The 14,203-nt window shown below is 38.9% G+C and overlaps 1 protein-coding gene across 1 annotated transcript in view; it reads right to left on the reverse strand.

Moving 5' to 3' along the window:
• The window catches only part of RAB11FIP2 (RAB11 family interacting protein 2), a 31,874-nt gene extending 17,910 nt beyond the window's left edge, over positions 1-13,964 (reverse strand). The window contains exons 1-3 of the mRNA XM_008497744.2: positions 13,411-13,964; positions 1,949-2,391; positions 781-1,243 (exon numbers count right to left, since the gene is read on the reverse strand). Coding sequence (XP_008495966.2) covers positions 781-1,243; positions 1,949-2,391; positions 13,411-13,763 — 1,259 coding nt within the window. The 5' untranslated portion in view covers positions 13,764-13,964. The remainder of the gene's footprint in view (positions 1-780; positions 1,244-1,948; positions 2,392-13,410) is intronic.
• Between the last annotated feature and the right edge of the window lie 239 nt (positions 13,965-14,203).

Below are 14,203 nucleotides of genomic sequence, written 5' to 3' on the forward strand. Positions count from 1 at the left end.
CACACACATATATAAGAAGAGTATTTTTTCCTTCCTGGCAAACAAAAGCCAGAAAGGAAACAAACTGTGGGATACATTTTTTTTTTTTTTAAGGAAACAAGTTAACTGCTGATAGTCAAAGATTAAATTGGTTTATTTAAATCAAAGTTTCTTATCAGTCCCTGCTAACTTAATGCACTCTGCTTAGCACATAGACTGCTGCCTTGTGCAATGTCTTGAACACACAGGAACTCAGCAAGGCTACAGGGAGCTGAATTAATTCAAACGTGGTAAATGCTCACGTGGGTGCTCCCATTTCCAAGCAGAAGGGTCTTCAATTCTTGTTCCTCAATGTACAGAGTCTTAATCCAGTTTTTCTCTGAAATGCTGATATCCACAGGATTTGTTTTCACTACTCTCATTTTCTTTACCCTTTTATTTATTCTGTTTCCTCTTTCCTTCATACTTGAAGCTTTTCCCTTTAAAACTGTGGCTTAGAGCAGCGCAATGATTTAGCAATGAGTGTTCAGTGAAAGCAGAGGACTTCCAAGGAGAAGCCATTCTAAAGCACAAGCAAGGTCTTCCACAAACCCAAGTACCCCAGAATGTTCACAGCTTACATTAATAATATAAATCTAACTTCAAAATGAAGAGCAAAGAATATCAAAAGTGTGTAACTTTTACTTAAAAACATATAAGAAACAACCGTACATAAAGCACAAAAATTGTGTTCCTCAACATCTGACATTTTTATTTATTTAACAGTTTAAGACATTAGACTGAAGCACAGTGAAAACCTACCTTGAAGATGGCAACATGCTTGCAGGCTTGAAGTTTGTCATGAACGGATTGGTGGAATCATAATCAAAACTCTCCTGATGAGTCTCACCAAACGCACTGGGTGATTTCAAGTCAGCAGAACTGTCTGATCCCCCATTGCTGAGTTTCTCTGACCTCTTGCTCTCTTTTTTTCCAGTCACTCGTTCAAAAAGACTAACTCTCTCTTTTTTCTCTTTTTTACTGTCTTTTCTGATTTCCACAGGTTTGGAAAACAGACTTATGTTTTGATCCCATGGCGCTGGGCTTTCTTCAAAAGGATTCTTCTGTCTTGGCAGTGTAGCAAATTTTTGGGGTAACGAAGCACTCACATTGGTAAATGGGTCACTTTGTGCTTCAGGTGCAGGTTCATCAACTGTGCTGTCAAGCTGGTTCATTTTAGAAGTATCAACACTTAATGTCCTTCTATGTGGAGATCTTAGACTCCCTGCAAACAATCTGTCATTAGTATGTTATCAATGAGACACTATAGACACTATCTCATAGTTTATGACATGCAGAGAACCCTTTTAGCTTAGGTCCAGAAGCTTTGCAACTGAGTCTCATATCAAAACACTGCTGAGTAATTAAGCTATCTTAAAAAAAAAAAAAAAAAAAAAAAAAAGATCTGTGACCTCAACTCTGTGGTTATGTTTATGGATAGACACCACAGCAAACTTTCGTTTCCTGTGTGAAAACTTAAGTTCTACAAAAGAAGACAGCTGTGATTAGTGTGTCAATCCAGAAAGTGACAGCAGTCTATTGCTGCACAATAACTATTAACATTGTATTTTCAGTTCTTCATCCAAATCAGGTTTAAAACTTTGGTGAGAATTTTCATTTTTTAAACCCCAAGACCTTATTTTGCCTAGAGTTCCCTCTACAATGCAATACCTCACACAACACCCTCACACATGAAATAAGATGTTATCATCAATTATGACCAATATAAATTATTCCTTATGCTCTGAAAATGCATTCATGAGTTACCACCAACTAATGGAAGTAAAATAAAAAAAGCCAAGAATAATTCTTAACTTTTGGGCCTTGTAATTTCTCCATGAACTAAAGAAACAGCCCTTTGAACGCTCGAGTAGAGCAGTGAACTGTTAATTATAAATGTGGAGATTTAAGTAGGATGAGATTTACTTACCACCTTCATCAACTGAACCAAAAGATTCCAGCTGACGCCTGAAAAGATGAGAGTAGCCACCTGTGCCAGGCTTTATTTTTTCTGAGGAGACATGTGATCCTGTTAAATCTGACATTGAATGAGCTGATGACAGCCGCTGAGGTCCCAAAAGGAAAGGTTTTTTTGGTTTTGATTTCATTTGTACTTCACCACTGTATATGTCTATGTTTGCATCAGGTATGTGAGTACTTGGGATGATGGCAGAGGATGTATCCGAAAATGTCCCATCGCTTTTCCGGCCCTTCATTTTATCTTTTAGTTTAGCAAAAGGGGATTTGGTTTTGTCCTTCATTGACAAATCAAACATACTTGCTGTCATGTTATTCCTCATAAACTGAATATTGACCTTTATTTCTCCTCTGTCTTTAGTTCTCTTCCCTTGCCTGGACTCCAGTTGAAACCACCTGAAAGCAGAAAAAAGGCAAGTTAAGTTCAGTGCTTTCTGGAGGAGAGTCATTAAACTCTGATTAATGTACCTGGCTGGCATAATTTAAAATACAAAACACAAATTCCATACCAAAAATTGAAATATTCTGCACTTTTCTGTCTATATTTGAACAGGAAAAATTGCTATGCAAGCATGAACCTCTTTGCACTGTTCATCTGTTTCAAGAACCAAAGTCAACTCCATGGCATCTGACTAAACTCCATCAAGGCTAATGAGCTCACATCTGCTTGTAAAGGCAAATTTGTATCTAATGTTAATTATAAATGAGAATACATTTAATTTTGCTATTTAAAGAGCACTTGATACTTTTCAAGTGTCCCCTTTTTTAGCAGTTAAGTGTACCACCTGAATATATCCTATATAGCAAATATTTCATTTAGTAACCTCTTCTCCTTTCATTTTGCTCAGGTTTACACACTACCAAACATTTTTCCACTCCGTCCCTTCCTTCTACCCACTGGTTGAGATTTATGTCAACTGCTCTAGCTAAGAAATACCTGAGAATATTTTGGTTCTGCAGCTGCAACCTCTGCTAACATTGATGGTAACTCCACAAGCACCATGGCAGAACAGGGAGTGTGCAGGTGTATCTAATACCAGGTCACCAGAAGGATTAATATCAGAAATATCTCCACAGGCTTCAGACCATGACATAAAGCCCCAATTCCATGGAAAGAGATCAAAGGTGTGATCATCTATCTAAAAAAGCCAGGAATGCTTTTTTTCCTCAAGTCCAGCAAAAGCTTTGTCACAATCCAATTGTCTTACTCACTCCCTCTTGTGCCCCATGGATGACTGACAGACAATTCCTCCTCCACAACCATCATCAACAGCTTTTCCCTGTCTTAAAAAAAAAAAAAATAATAAATAAATAAAGGGGGGGCACCACAGATTACTTTAGGTTGAATGAGAAATGCTCTAAACCCACTGTCAGGTGAAACCCATGGACACAACAGGGCAGCACCACCACGATGGAACTTTTGAACTGGAGACAAGTAAATGAAATTACCTATCAGCACAGACACAAAATTGATTATGCAGTTACATCTGCATTATTCAATACTACAAATATTGAAAACAAGGTAGAAAAGCAGGCAAATAACCCCCAATTTCCTTTTAGATTTCATACATATTTTAAAGGTGACAGCTGAAATCAAACTTTTAGGCAGAGATACTATTATTTGACTTGAGAAAAATACCAGCAGTGACCCACTAAAGAAATAACCAAAGGGCAGAGAGTATGATAGGGTGTTTTTTGCTTAATGATGTCCAAAACATTTTATATCCCATCCTAAACCAGAATAATTAAGAAATATCAGACTGTACTGGCACTGTATAACACTAATGCAGACCAGTAGATCCAGAAGTTAAAACCAGTAGGAAGAAAGTTAAATCTTTAGAAGGAAAGGTTTTTTCTTCTGCTGCGAAGTAATGTCACTTATCTATTTTAAATTAAATGCAAAACCTGAAATATGTTATGTGTCTGAAGAAGATGGATCGTTTTTCCTTTTAGTTAATAATGTTTCACTTCTTGGTAACTGATTCCAGAAACACTTCAAGTCATCTATAGAGTCGTTAGAGAAAACACACACACCAGAACCAAGAGTAAATCTTTTTTTGTGCTATATAATATCACAAAAACTGGAAGACAAGATAGCCAACTTTCTTTAAAACTCTTCTTTAAAAGGAAATATATTAATAATTTTCTTAAAAAAAAAAATAAACCCATACACAGCCTTAGTGAGCAAGTTCTTGATCAGACAGATCTTCTTGCCTGTGCTGAAAAAATAACCCATCAAAAAATCACTCTGAAACTGAGAAAGTTCTCACCATGATTCCTTAGACACATGTAACATAAACTCAAATAAGGTTTAGGAGTGTTTTAAGAGGCTAAACAGACAGAGAGGACCTCTCTTTTTGACGTTCAAATTTAATGGCTCAGCCTACACTGTAAGAAAACATATTCCTCTTCTCCCTTCCCTCACAGGTCACAAACATTAATGCTGTATCTCTGATAAGACTTCTCAGTTTTCATGTTTCTGCTTGGGAATGAGTGAAACTTTAAACTGACATATGACACTTGCTAGCTCATTTTAGAACAACATCAAGACATAAATTCTTGTGCTTTTGCACAAGAAGAGAAAAGCCTTTTCTTTTAAAAGTGTATTTAAAAGCTTTTTTTTTTTAAAAAAACTTCCTTTAACTCAATTATTGACATGCTTATAATGAATCAGCAATCACTCTGTGTCACTCACTATCAGTACTCACCTGACCCAGCTTTTGACATTCACCAGGTCTGAAGAATCCCAGAACACAACTAATAAATTGCCTTTGCAGCTTGTGCCTTTGTTTACAAAGTAGACTTAGAAGAACTTGGCACTAAAAGCTTAAGTTCAGCTGGGAAAACAAAGAAACTTTCCTTACCCTAAGAGCACACAATGGCATCAGGGACTGGACCTCATACCTGCTGGGCCCACGTTCAACACTACCACTGGTTCCAACAGAATTTAATCATAAACCCTTTTACTGCAGCAAATTCCTCTGGACTTCAGTGGAATTTCTGTTTGAATAGTGATTGCTGGATCAAATCTTCGTATAAAACACAGATATTTAATTTTCATAGGCATTTCAAGGAGGTTTCTTTGTTACCTTGGAGAGTTTATCTTGTTTTAGTTTTAATGAAGGTTCCATATGCTTCAGCTCATAACAAGACAATATGAGAAGCAGATTCAAAGACTGATTTTCTTCAAATTCAAAGGCAAATAATTACTTTTCTAAACAGATGAGAACAAATGCAGGCAACGCATTTGTGTGGAACTGCACGTGAGTGAGCAACTGAGTCTGTAAATGTTTCTTATTAGAATCTGTTTCTACAACATATGGGCGTGAGCAACAAATAGAAAAACCAGCACGGTGTATAACAGAAAGAAAAAAAAAAAAAAGAATTGGAAAATGAAGTCCACTGTTTTCAGATAACAACATTTGGGTCTTAAAATACTAAATTCCACTATACCACTGCCAATTTTAAAAATTGTAATGTATTATAAAAGCCAATAAAACTTGCTATTTTGGTTTTGTTTACAGTACTTTTAGCCACAATAAATGCTCCATTTGTCAGGCTGCCATGAGCTTACTCTATAGAAAGCCTGTACAAAGTAGGAAAATAGCCAATAACATACATGAACAAAACAGGGTGGCTTTTATGAGAGCAGATGCCCTTTTATTTAATAACCAAATATTACATCCAGTCTTGCAGACAGTCTTTATTTAAACAGACCTTGTACAAAGTCTGGCAAATTTTCCCAACTTCAAAGGAATCCCTGTTGCCTTCTGAATCACATTCATACTCCTTGCTCTCACCTTCACGTGTTCTGTTAGGGCAAAGTCCTCCACACACCCTCTAATTTTGACTTTTCTTCTATGGTTTCCATCAGAGCAACCTTTGCTGCTTTTTCTCATCTGTTTTTGAGTGTGCTAATGGGCTTTGCCTGTCTTGCACAGGTTTCTGACCATTTTTATTGTGTAAGTATTACATAAATTGCCACTCTGTATGCTGACACTTTTTTTTTTTTTTAACAAATAGAAGATCAAGATTCAGGGCTGAACAGGAAAAATCCTGCTGCTCAATTTGCCCTGATTAAAATCTTACCTGAATAAACCCCTACCTGAAGAAACATGGCTATTTTCTAACCACGACAAAATTACTCAGTTTTGGCCATACCTAGAGTTAGGGATGGAGAAAGCAAACCCCCTTGTTTGTAAGAAGCACAGTAACCATCTTCTGCATACCACTAAAGTGAATGGCATGCTATTGGCAGAGATTGGCAGCTTAGAAAAGGTAGATGGGAAGAATGAAAGAAAAAACTGTAGTATAAACAAGCAAGTTAAAAAGTTCTGGCTTGCCTATTCCATCTGAACAGCTTATTTACAAACATATTTTCAATGCACTTTCTTCAACTGTTCTCCTTCCCCTTTTCTGATTTAATTTTCTTCCCCTGAACTTGTTTTTTCAGCTCCCTTTTGCCTATCTACACTATTTTTCACAGCACCCTTCATCCTGCATTCAACAAGTATTTTAAATCAGTACCTTGTTTCTCCTCCCCAAACAGCAGCAAGCTGATGTCATGGTGTCTTATCCTCCAAATCTGCCATGGAATTTGACAGTCCCAAGCCTCAGCCCTCTCTCTGTCTCTCCTTTGAAGCAGCATCACTCAACCTATTCTGCTCACCATGGAACAGTGAGCAGGATAGGCTGACAGTATGGCTAAGGAAATCCACCATGTAATTTCAATTACATTTTAATTACACTTCAATTATACACTTCAACTTCAACAGCCTCCAAAACCACAGGGATACTTGTCTACCAATCTCAATAGGAATAAGAAGTCTTCTACCCAGTACATGACAGATGATCTGACTCCATCTTCTTGCCAGTGCTGAAGATGCAAACCACTAAAGGAATCTCCTCACTTACTCTGTTGCTTCCAAAACACAGCACTCTGCCCCCACCCTACCAGGAACTATCTGTTGAGCTGATCTGATTTCCTAATTTCTTTTCTGAAATAATCACATTGCACCCAAAGGTTGTTATTTTTTTAAAATTTTATTTCAATTAAAAAATGACTGAAGGAATTCTGCAGAAAGCCACACAAGCTTCCAACCTTGATCTTACAAGTAAAATCAGCATCCTGGTCTGCTGAGCAACTTTCATCTCCCTACAGTGATGAGAGGGATTTCCTACACCAGCAGGTGCCTCTAAAGCTGCTCCTATAGAAGTTGATAAAAAATCCCAATGACAGAACACATTCATCAGCTGGATGGAAAAGAAGTCACTTCTTCACCTGAGATTACTATGTTCAAGCTAGATACACTGAAGAAACTTGCTTCTCAAACTACCACTAACTTAGAAGTCCACAGCTAATGGATAAAAAACTTCTACAGCCCAGAACCATCTAACAATTTCATTAGCAGCAAATGCACTTTGAAAAATGCAGAATTATATTTCATGATAAATCATTCAGATACCATTATGAATTTTGGGCAAGTCTTTCAGTAAGTAGAAAAGTGAAGGGAAAGACTTGAGCACAGACTGTATCATGCATGAGAGAAAATGAAGAAAATAGACTATTTCTTAAGTGAAGATATTCACAAAGAGGAATACTGTTACTTTCTAGAAGCCAACTGAAGTAAGATATGTAAAGCAGAGTTTAAAAATAAATATTACAGAGTGTATGGTAACACCACAAAACATATGGGAACTGACAAATATCACAACACCCTTAGTAAGGGGTTAGCTAAGATTAACTGGAATCAAAATAACTAAAGAGGTCTTTTGTTTACTTATTATTTTGGCTAGAACCTATATATGAATATTTTTCTTTTAGAAACAAAGTAACTGAAGGTATGAGAATTAATACCAGGTATTTCAGTTGAGTGTTTGTGCAAGCATATGTGTGTGTGCACAAAAAAGAAGACATTTCAATCCAGATGGCACTCAGACTCTGACTCAGAACTAAGGCTTATTCAGAGGATGTGCTTGCATTTGCTGTCAAAATGTAAATGGTGGGCTTACTAGATATTCTGAAAATACAGCTGAAATCCCAAAAAGATACAATGGGGCTGAACTTACCCCCCCAAACGTCTTTTTGTTCCTTACTATTAACTTTCCTTCATTTTTTTCACATTTACTGAGTTGTACCATGAAAGCAACTGCACAAATCCATATGGGTCCTCCAGGATGCACGAGAAAAATTTCTCAGTTACTACTCCTCCTGCTTTTGACTACAGTGAAGTAAGTTTTTTCTCTTACTTTAACCACAACATTTTGATCATTTCAGTTACAGCCTGTGCCATTTCCACAACTATTGTGTTTTATCACCTAAAAATGCATTTTTCTGCTTCCAACTAAATTTAGGATTCAAAATCTGTAAATAATATTTATGAAGTCTTAGGCTTTGTAGAAATTTGTGTTTTTTTTTTTTAAAGGCACTAATTATTAACAAGCACTGAGCCCATGACATGCTGTTTACCAGTTGCTTACTTGTTCATAATTCAATTTGTATTTGAAGCCACCTACTCCTGCCCTGCCTCTTCCTTATGCTGCCACAGATGGGAGACAAGGGAGAACCCATCCATATCTAAAAGGAAGGCTGCCAAAAAAGAATTCAGATTGATTTGGAGGAAGTCACACCACTCTCATATCTTTCAGGCAGCTCAGCAACACTAAAGAATTAGTACATACAACATGAGGATACTGATGGTGGCCAATCATTAATTCTTTTTATTTGTTTGCTGAGAAGCAGGATTTGACTATTTTATGTGACAGATCTAAGCAGAGGAGAAGCATCACAGATAAGCCCAAGATTCCTTCAGTGTATTATGCTCAAATAAGCATTTTTTACAGCACTGTCCCAGTCTGGGGGTGGGTGTTGAGGTATTTATTGAAACTGGGAGAAGGGGAATTAAGTCACAAGTAAAAAATGTCTCCTCCAACAAAAGTTCCATAAGAAAAAATAATTTTAGCAACACCCGGCCCCTTCAAATTTGTAACATTTCAGACAAGTCTTCCATTTTAAAGCAGCTGATTATTTAATAAAATTAGCTCTCCAGGAAAGCTAATAGAGGAATGGACAGTAAGTAGTCTGGAATCAGAGAACAACAAGGACAAGGCAAATGGTGATTAAATAAGTAACACCATAGTGAAAGCTACTGGAAATTGCTGTACTCATCTGCCACACAGAAGAAAAAAAACAAAAACAAAGCAGTCATGAAAAAAAAACCAACTGAAAAACACTTCAGTAAATTAGGATATGTAAGTAAATGAGTTTGGTTTAATTCCATGATAATTCAAAAATTTGTTTGGACATTAAACACTGTCAGATCATCATCAGTATGGAAGCAACTAGGAATTATAACTGAGTTGAGAGTATTACACAAATGTGTGTATCTCTTAAAACAACATATCCTTTGATCATAATTTAAATTGCAAAAGAGGTGTATTCATTCTGCAGCAGTAAACCAAAACCATTGCCACTGTCAGAACCCTAGGATCTGAACAGACATGCTACATATACTGCCAAGAAAGCACAATCTCCCCAGCTTTTTGAGCTGTTAAAAAAACCTCAGTAAAATCACTCAGCATCTGGAGCCTAGCTTCCAACTCTAGAGAACTTAAGAGCAGAAAAGTAACTACACCTACAGCTACAGCAGAGATGGCAGAGTCATAACTTTACAAAGTTAGCCCAACACGATGGGCACTTTTACCCCAAAACAGACAAAAAATTAACAAGGATCCTGCAGATGCTTTGGCTGAGGTGTCTGGGAGAGCCCTTGTGAGAGAGCATCTGATCCACATCTGGATCTAAGTGTTCCAGGAATTTTCACTTTTAAGAACCTGAAAAATTATTGATTTCAGAGAGAAAGGATATTGTGTGATGGCACGTTCCCATTTTTCACTATCAAATTATACTAAATATACTGCTTTGTTTCATTAAATTCTGTGCCCGAGCAAGTTTCTTAGAAAAGAAGATGGGAAAATCTTATCATGAGGCCTCTGCCCAAAAACTTTTCTGAAGAGTACTTTACCCAAGGTGTGACAAAAAAAGCTGTAAAGAAAAAAGAATTCTTTTTCCCAACACAATGTTTCTGAAGTTGCGGTGAACTTTTTAATTTTTTTTTCCAAAATATAAACTACTAAATAAACAAAATACATACAAAAAGCTGAATGAAACACACCCCATGGTCTTCCTAGGAATTCAAAATCAGCTGGTAGCCTTCACTTCTCATACCTCCCTACTAAAAAAGCACCAGGGAATTGCTGACAGGGTTCAGCATTGTGCAGAATATTAAATATCTTTTTTGCAATACCCTGGTGACTCTTGAGTCTGTCTCTTACAGCACCATATGTACAGCTGTGTTGGAAAGAGGAAGCTATTAAATATATTAAAAAGTAGAAATATTACCAATAGACACTTCATCAAATAACTGGATCTCATTCATCCCCAAACAAAGCAAGAAATGTTAAGGTTACATCAACATGAGAAAATAACTCTGGATTTAATAACACCACAAGCCTGTTGAACATATTTGAAAGTAGAAACATTGCTTAATAAAACAGATTAGTGTTTCTGAAACAATGAATATAGCTTTCAACCATCAGAATGCTTTGGTAATAAAGACATTGGACTTGGTCTTGAAAGGCACTGGGTATCTCAGTTCCCACACCACAGTCACAGCTAGAAGGTCTTTGGGTCCAAATATATTACCTTCAGTTTACTGCCAACACAGGACCAGGAATATTTTGTATCAGAAAGGATTTAATAAAAGGAGACTAAGAAAGAGTGTTTTGTTTGAGATTGCACTTACAAAAACATACTCTGGAAAGTCTGCCCTCCTCCTGTGTCCAGGTACAAACCCTGCATCCACATCTCCCAACTGCTGCTTAAAGGAGACAGCAGCAACACACACAAGTTCCATGGGGAAAGACAAGGAGACAACCACAGAAACTTTTCAAAAGCATCTCAAAGCTTAAGGACTCTGAATTATTTTTCCAAAAAGTGGCTTTCTGAAAGAACAGTTTCTATGTGTGTCAACACCTAAAGACACTGAGAGGAAAACTGGATTTTCAGTGACTCTTACCTCTTAAGAATTTAAATTGGCTTCATGTATCCGAACATCCATCAACTTTTTAATAACCTTTGCAATCTAAAATGCTCAAGCAACTTCTGCAAATAGGACTTAGGCTGCTGGCAAAAAAATTGGCCCATCTTCTGCAGCACAGCTTGCAGGCAGAACACAGCTTTCTCGGGCAGCCCTGGTCATTCCAGCAGTGGGCTAGCAAAGCACATTCACATACCATGAGTTCCTTTCTCACACCACAGAGCAAGGAATGAAAAAAGTAAAGAACACTTAGGAAGCCCTGCTAAGCACAGCTTCATATAAAAAAAATACCAAAGGGATCTCAACGTTTATCTAACTATCACAGGGACTATGTTAATTACCCCACTTGGAAATTTCTGTAATGGTTTTGTAAGACTCCAATGCTACTTTTGCTAAAATTGATACCAAAGCTTATGGACCCTCAAAGAGGGAAGAGGTTTTGTTACTTACAGTAACACATGAATAATTTACATATTTTCCTCCCGTTTCTGAATTTATGTTTCTACCTTGATTTACAAAGTTTTACAGCTAGTAGCATTTTTACTTGACTCATTCACCTTTTTTCCCTGAAAAGCAGCTAGGTCTTTAAACTAAAGCAGTTACTTATGACTTGCAAGATAATTACAACTGATGATTGAAGAATATTTAAGATGTATGTATAAAGAGCACTGAAACTTCTTGAATCAAGTGTAAACAGAAATTAAGGCCCTAAGGCTACAGGCATTACCATGTGTTGCATCAAGATAACTGGTTTGCCCTTAAAAAGATAAGCAAATAAAAAGTATAATTCTTCAGACCACGAACCCACAAGAGATTCTGCACAGATGTGTTCTTTACTATTATAGGATAAGCAAACATCCTGTTTTCCTAAAAACTTAGTTTACACAAAACCAAACAAGAAACAAACCAGAAAATGACACCAGGGCAAAGACAGCTTTAACCTGTCTTTGGTGCTCTTTTGACTTCAGCTCCTGGAAGTAAGCAGGGCCAGGTTTTAAGATGGTTTCTACAGAAAGAGTTGTCTCATCAACCAGCTCTGGCTGGTGCTGCTGTACAAATTTCCACATCCAGCTGCCCACTCTGACTCTGCTGGAAGCTGATGCCTGCCCAGCACCATCAGAGACAATTCCAGCCTCTTAGTCACTGATGCCAAGTCCAACACCTCACTGTAGACCCACCATCACCAAGAGAAGAAACAGCAGACTTCAATATGGACAGCTGGGATCTGGGCACAGGAGCCTTTCCATTCTCTGGAAGAGACACTAAAGGAGGAGAAGCATCTGGGGCAGGTATTTTTTAAGCACTGCAGAAAGATTTGTCAGCACTCACATGTCACTGCCTACACAAAGCCAGCTTAGAGGTCTCCAAGCTGTTCTGGGGCTGCTTCAGTGGGATGAGCATAACCAAAACAAACACAACTCATGTAGGCACAGGCATGGCAGCAGTGAGCTTATACCTACAGTTTATTCCCATACTCTTTGGAGAATAAATTATACTGGTACCAGACATCTTTGTACAAATGTGTCCTCACTATGTTATAGCAATTTTAATGATTTCACTGAAAAAAAGAGAGTTACATTAAGTAGTTCAATCCAATGTACTGCTGTGGTGGGGCTTTTTTTTTTTTTTTTTTTTTTTTTTTTTTTTTTTTTTTCATTCCAAGGCCAGAATTTCCTGACAATCAGCTATTTTATTTGACAAAGGCTTCTGACTACTAAACCAGCAGAAATTTCTCTTACTTCTTCTCTGTTTGAGGCCTTTTGTACAGAGCAGCCTGAAGGATCATGGCCTAAGACTAACCAGGATCAGAGAAGCACTGTGCTGCCAAGGCAAGCAGTCAGTTCACAGACCACCAGAACATAAATATTAAACATTTCAAGGCAGCAACTGAAGGAAAACATTTTTAAAAACAACACCATCAGGCTGCAAGGGAATGGGAGTCTCATAGATGGTTCGAGCTGAGGCAGGGGTTGAATAAGGTACTGAGCAAAAGGAAGAAAAATCTTGAGAAAAACAGACCTTAAGGAGTTTGTGTCACACACAAGAATTTGTCAATAAATGTTAATGTTATTGACAGTCCCTCCAAGTGCAGGGCGACCACTGTGTTTTGTAAACGTCTCTCAGGAAGAGGTCAGGCCCCAGTGACACAACTGTATATATTAGGGGGATATATTAGGGGCTTTCAACACACCACAGAAGAAAGAACTCCACTCATTTCATTCCAAGTACATTGATCATAAGGCTTACCTTCCCCCCCACCAAGTGCAAGCGTACCAAGGACACAAATTTTAATTAAAAAAAGCCAACCATCACTTACTCTGTCTTCCTTCTTTGCTTGTCTTCAAACACATCGTTCAGACTTATCGCCACCTGTCCCAAAAACTTGTCCAGCCCCACCAGTGACCTGTGCATGACAATCAGGTACAAGATGTATTTTTCTGGATTCTCCTGCATGAGTAATCCAGGGAGCTCGAAGGAGGCCTCTTCTTTCCAGATGGGATCCAAGGTCTTCTCGGCCACCGAGGTGGAATACTTCTCCTTGCCCAGCTGGATGATGGTGTAGGCATCGTTGCTGCCATTTTTACCTTTCGGCTTCAGACCTTTGGCTTGGAGGACGGTCACTTGCACGTGAGTTGGGAACCACTTCTGGGCTTGCTCTGCCAACATCATCTTCGAAGATCGCAGCGGCAACAGCGAGCACAAAAGTCTCTTTTTTTTTTTTAAGTCTTCGAGTTACTGCGTAAGGGCACTTACGGCGGAGACACCTGTCAGGGGCTCAGCCTGCTCCTTCTCCAGCGCTCCTGCCCGCGGCTGGCACTCACCACCCCTCACGTCCCCCCCTCCTCCTCCATGCCTGGGGGCTGCAGGGTCCTCCCGCAACACCGACACCCGCCCGACCCCGGCCTCCCCTCGCCCGCCGGCCCCGCTCCCCTCCAGCCGCTGCCGCCGGCCCGGTTCCCCACCGCCCCCAGGGCATCCCCCGGGCAGGGCCCCTCCGCCGCACGGACAGGCCCGCTCCGGATGGGATCGCCGCGGCTCCCTCCGCTCGGCTCGACCCGCTGCGGGCCCCGCAGGCCGCCGCCGACGGCCTCCCCCTTGCCCCGGGCAGC

Source organism: Calypte anna, chromosome 6 (genome assembly GCF_003957555.1).
Source record: "Calypte anna isolate BGI_N300 chromosome 6, bCalAnn1_v1.p, whole genome shotgun sequence".
Classification (NCBI taxonomy): Eukaryota; Metazoa; Chordata; class Aves; order Apodiformes; family Trochilidae; genus Calypte; species Calypte anna.